At 33.6% G+C, this 6196-nt stretch overlaps 1 protein-coding gene across 1 annotated transcript; it reads left to right on the top strand.

The window, feature by feature from the left end:
* The first annotated feature begins 1321 nt into the window (after positions 1-1321).
* Positions 1322-4993, top strand: LOC145105904 (3-phosphoshikimate 1-carboxyvinyltransferase 2-like). Its single transcript, XM_079042975.1, has 7 exons — positions 1322-1822; positions 2449-2693; positions 2893-3046; positions 3303-3517; positions 3937-4265; positions 4379-4440; positions 4526-4993. Exons 1-7 carry the CDS (start codon positions 1487-1489, stop codon positions 4742-4744), a joined length of 1560 nt encoding a protein of 519 aa, XP_078899101.1. The 5' UTR covers positions 1322-1486; the 3' UTR covers positions 4745-4993.
* The last annotated feature ends 1203 nt before the right edge of the window (positions 4994-6196 follow it).

Below are 6196 nucleotides of genomic sequence, written 5' to 3'. Positions count from 1 at the left end.
AGTTTTTTTTTTGTAATATGTCTTCGATTGTATCAGTGCTCTTGCGATTCAATTATATCAGTTATTGCTTGGTTAAAGGAGAAATTTGAACAAGTTATGACCAGGAATGATGTAAAAGCTATCAAAACTGTTAATTCATTGAATAAACATGTTTCTTTTTACTGAATTTGTTTGTTATTTTGATGTAATTTTTATAAATTGGAAGCCTGTAAACTATTTGATGTTTTGCTTTAACGAGATTATAATTGAACAAGCTACTGCAAGTGACCGAACGATATGTTAAATGGGATTTGATAATGAAATTCTAAGTGGAAAAAATAAAAATCAATGTTTTCGATGGATTTTGTCTATTGTTTACAACTATGGATGGATTTGGTTGGTCTTAAATTGCTGAAAGCTTTGTGTTAGAACAAGCTATTGTAGGTTGAATGTTTTTATAAAAAATGTTGTTGGAGGTAATATAGTCATTTTGTACAGTCAATCGTACAAAATCAAACAACAAGTTTCAGTCAAAAGTTAACTCAGTCAGAACTTCTAACTCAATCGGCTTCTAATCCAGTTAGCTCTAACCCAGTTAGCAACTATCAAACGACCCCTCAATTTAGAACATGACTCAATTTTAGAAACATACATTTTACAATTGCTACAATTTGTCAACTATGTGAAAATAATTGAAGTTTGTTAGCGTTAAATGACATAATAAATTATATAGATAGAATTATATATATTATTCATAAGAAAATAAGTTCAAAAGAACCGTTGAAAAAAGAGATTTTGCCGGATATAGACATTGTGGGGGGTTAAATTTCAAAAAGTAGACACAAAAAATCAAATTTTCAGGTATAGACATGGATTCCGTGGATGTGAGCTCCGAGGGCTCCGCAGAATAAGTATAAGCTCCGAGGAATCGATGTGCCGCAAAAAAAATGAAGAACCATTTCGCGGAGCTACCTCCGAGGAATGAACTCATTCCTCAGAGGTAGCTCTGTGAAATGATTATTTATTTTATTTTTTTTTTTAAAATTTTTTAAACTTTTATTATTATTATTTTTTTTGCAACATCAATTCGTCGGAGCTTATATTCATTTTGCGGAGTCATCGGAGTTCATCTCCGCAAAATTCATATCTATACCTGAGAATTCGATTTTTATGTGTCTATATTTTAGAATTTAACCCAAAAAAAATATTTACATGCGACAAAAATCTTGAAAAAAATTAAAACAAAAACTATAAAATTACGAAGATGCGTTGTGATATTTATCTTTTTCTAAAAATACAAAAAATACATATATATTTTTGGGTTGGTAAGATGTGAGCGGGTTTGGTGAGGAAATGACACTTTAAAAGCCGCCACCAAACTTCCCACCCCCAACACCAATGCCACCACCTCCTCCTCCAATTCACAATCTTCGATCTCCACGCTAGATTTAGTTCAACTCACCACGGCTATTGCCTGTTTCTTGTGTGCAAAACGCAGAAAGGGAGAATGTCGATTCACGTTAACAACATAGCTAATTTTACTTCCACACTCTCCAAAACCCACAACCCTTCTTCCAAATCATCACCATCACCATGTCCATTATCCTTTTTATCTTTTGGATCGAAATTCGAAAACCCGATGATGAAAATCGCTCTTCCGTCTAGTCAAAACCTCCGGAGAAACTCACTTACCATTTCAGCTTCTGTTGCCACTGCTGAGAAGCCTTCCACAGCACCGGAGGAGATTGTGTTGCAGCCCATTAAAGAGATATCTGGAACCGTTAATTTGCCCGGATCCAAGTCTCTTTCCAATCGGATTCTTCTCCTCGCTGCTCTTTCTGAGGTATCACAATCTCATTTGATTTGATTTTGTCAAAAGTACTTCAATCAAAATGCTTGTTAAGGTTAATGAATTAAGTTTTCAATTCAAATTTGATAAGTTATTTACTTAATATTGCTTAACTTAGATAATTATTTCATTGCAGCTACATTATAATGTAAAACAAGTGTAATAATTGTTTACTTGCAACAATTCATTATGTATTCTGCATTAAAAAGGTGCATGATTTGGTATCAAAATCGAAATTCAGCTCATCTTTTGCTATTGAGTCAGACTATACAATTTTGTTTGATATTTTGTAGATGTATTTCTACCATGAATACTTTTGCAATTGTGTATAAAGTTTGAACTTGTTGATCATTTGTTAGAAAACATGCTGGATTTGTTATTTTGGGGGTTTTGCATGTGCTTCTTACAGTCGATTTATTGCTACCTGAATAATCAAAATCAGTAACCCTATCTACCCCCCCCCCCCCCCCCCCCCCCCCCCCCCGATATTTATCTACTTCTTGATGTGGGAAATGAAGAGGTAGAACATTAGTATCAGTGTATTCCATAAAATGGTTTTATTCACAATCTTTCAACTTTCTATTCTTCATATCATAAATTTTAGTGAAATATATTGGCAGGGGACTACTGTTGTGGACAACTTATTGAACAGTGATGATGTTCATTACATGTTGGGGGCTTTAAGAGCTCTAGGGTTACATGTTGAAGAAAATGGTGCACTTAAAAGGGCAATTGTGGAAGGTTGTGGTGGTGTGTTTCCAGTGGGTAGAGAATCCAAGGATGAAATCCAGCTTTTCCTTGGAAATGCAGGAACAGCTATGCGTCCATTGACTGCTGCAGTTACTGCTGCAGGGGGTAATTCAAGGTAAAATTATAATTAATCTTTTTCTAAAAATATCTAAACCTTTACCTATCAGTTCAAACAACTAATGATCAAAACGTAACATTGTTATCAAGTCTATAGAAATGGAATGAATTTTTCATCACTTTTTTATATCTTATATATGCATATACTACCCACATTCCTATTTACTTAACATGTATGATATGGATATTTTGTTCAGCTACATTCTAGATGGTGTTCCTCGAATGAGAGAGAGGCCAATTGGTGATTTAGTCACAGGTCTTAAACAACTTGGTGCAGATGTTGATTGTTTTCTAGGTACAGATTGCCCACCTGTTCGGGTAGTTGGAAGTGGAGGCCTTCCTGGTGGAAAGGTGAATCTCAAATGACCTTTATACCCCTTACACAACTAGAAACAACAGGTTGTAATGCGTTTGACATGCATTGGACTAGGACTGAGACTGACTGATTGAGACATGTGGGACCAAAGTTGCAGTTTTTTGTCTCACCCAAAAAGACACATAGTGACATGAAAGTTGAAACAAAACTTTATATATAATAAATAATTGGTAAAGGAATATAATTCTTCTAGCTTTTAGTGACTTTCTCTATTATTTATTTGCATTGCAGGTGAAATTGTCGGGATCTATTAGTAGTCAATACTTGACTGCTTTACTAATGGCAGCTCCCCTAGCACTAGGAGATGTAGAGATAGAAATTATAGATAAACTTATCTCTATACCTTATGTGGAAATGACACTTAAGTTGATGGAAAGATTTGGTGTTTCTGTACAACACAGTGACACATGGGACAGGTTCCATGTCCAAGGTGGTCAGAAGTACAAGTAAGACATTGTTTCATATTGACTTAATGAGTTAATCACTTAATCTTGACAACTACACAGACAGGGCTGTTTCTTTTTTACTTAATCTCGACAGAATGACTTAACGGGTTAAGCAAATAAACCTTGCTTCATGTATTGAGACATTAGTCTTTACCTATTTCTCATTCTTCCTCTCATATTAAAAATGATGGGTATTGTTAAAATTAATTAATATTATGAAGAAAAAAAAATCAGAATGTAAGGGTAAAATGGTCATTTAGTCTCATTCAGACTGTTTATTCAGTCTAGAAAAGAAACAAACCTTATGCATACTAACACTTTATCCAAGAATCCCCTTAGCCTCTCATTTAAAAAAAAAAAAACTTAAATTCACACTTTTCTTCAAATTGATAGGATTTTATAATAATAAATTTCTTCAGGTCGCCGGGAAATGCTTATGTGGAAGGTGATGCTTCAAGTGCTAGCTACTTTTTGGCGGGTGCCGCCATTACTGGCGGCACCATCACGGTGGAAGGCTGTGGGACCAGCAGTTTACAAGGTGATGTAAAGTTTGCTGAGGTTCTTGGACAAATGGGTGCTCAAGTGACGTGGACTGAGAATTCTGTTACAGTGAAGGGCCCACCAAGGGATCCTTCCGGAAGAAAACATTTGCGCCCTGTTGATGTAAACATGAACAAAATGCCTGATGTTGCCATGACTCTTGCGGTGGTTGCTCTGTACGCTGATGGGCCCACAGCCATTAGAGACGGTATGATTCCTGTAAATAAGTTTGAGTAAATTACAACTTTGGCCCTGCACTATGTCGAAAGTTATGGTTTTAGTCCGGCTGTTTCATTGATTTACATGTGTGATATTTGGTAGTGGCTAGCTGGAGGGTAAAAGAGACCGAAAGGATGATTGCCATTTGCACAGAACTAAGAAAGGTACAAGTTAATAAAATAAAAAGGATTTATCTACCCTTTATTGGTTTAATGCTGAAAAGACTGTTTTGCCCTTGGAACTTTTCAGTTGGGAGCAACAGTGGAAGAAGGACCTGATTATTGTATAATCACTCCACCAGAGAAATTAAATGTGACAGCGATTGATACATATGACGATCATAGAATGGCCATGGCTTTCTCACTTGCAGCATGTGCTGACGTGGCTGTAACCATTAAGGACCCTGGTTGCACCCGTAAGACCTTCCCTGACTACTTTGAAGTGCTTCAGAGGTTCGCTAAGCACTGAACCAAATCTCTTGACGACTTTACCCTTTGCTAGTGCTTTGGTTATACTACATGTTTGAGGCTATAATTGTCTTCTTCTTTATGAAATTTGTAGTTGTTTTTAGAGGACCACTACAAAGAATGTAGCAAATGTTTAAGCTGGATTTTGAAATGACTTGAATCGTATGCAAATTCTGTTAGCAAGATATGATGTTTGATGCATAATGTATGAGTTAAGTTTTTATAATAAATGTGAGTTGAATATAGCAAATGTTTTGTATAACTATTAGTTTAATGAGTTTTTGATTTTTTTTTTTTTTACGTTTGGAATGCAATTTATATAGCCACTAGACTAAATTAGTATTAGAGTGCTCTTAGTTGTTTGGATTTTGATTGTGTGCTTGATGTTGATGTTGATAGAGAAAACATGAGGAATCATATCACAACCAAGATATGCATTAGAACTTTCATGCTGATTTGGTGGAATATATCTATAAAAGTTAGCTATGTATCTTTGACAAGGACTCAAAGTGATGTATTTTTTTAATTAATATTATGTTTTAGTCTTGCTTTAATATTATTATGTAATTTATTTATTTATTTTTTTTAGTTTGAGTTGATGAAAAGTTTCAAATTTTATTATCTTTGAATTTACTTATAAATAAATTAAATTTCTTATAAGGACATCCTACTTACCCTATGTCCTTATTAGTTATTAGAATTAGGTATTGTTGTAACTTTGTGGAGTCTAATATCACCGACTTCCATGAATAGCTCATTTTTTTTGGACTGAACCAATGCATATAACATGTTCACGTGCTTTGTGTGTATTTTATTCTCATCGAGTCGTTGTTGTGTTTTTTTTTCTCTTTATTTTATTATTATTATTATTATTATTATTATTATTATTATTATTTTGCTTCTATTACATGCGTGACACCCGTACGTGTTCACTGATTCCTAACAGGTAAATTATATCAAACATGTACAACTTTTGTACTAAATTTTAAAAAAATTATAGCAAAAAACTTTTTATTCGAAAATATAGTTGAATATATTTTTGTGATGTTAACTAAAATCCGATTTTATTAAAAAACAATAATTTTAGAGCTTCTAAAGCTTTTAGTTATATTCATGCCTAAAATAATCATTTACAAAAATAGTTCAATTTTGTTTATAATCCAAAATGGTTTAAAACGTGAAATGGAGCTAAACTTACATTATAATTGTAGGTTCAATTTAGAAAATTCAAAACTATACGAGGAGAATTTCATTTGTCGTATAATGAAAGGAATATTTACACTGAAATGGAGCTATAAGTTGACATGCTATGCGATTAATATGTTCATTACTCAATTCTTCTAAAACAGAAACATAAAACAAACTTAAATTCACGAAAATGACCGTTTTGTATATTTAGATATTACAATTTGATCATCTTTAACAGAAAATGTCAAATGAACCATCATGAAAC

This window comes from Lactuca virosa, chromosome 4 (assembly GCF_052849685.1).
Source record: "Lactuca virosa cultivar CGN04683 chromosome 4, Lactuca_virosa_CGN04683_v6, whole genome shotgun sequence".
NCBI lineage: Eukaryota > Viridiplantae > Streptophyta > Magnoliopsida > Asterales > Asteraceae > Lactuca > Lactuca virosa.
The sequence above is the reverse complement of the archived record's forward strand: the minus strand, read 5'-3'. Positions and strand labels throughout refer to the sequence as shown.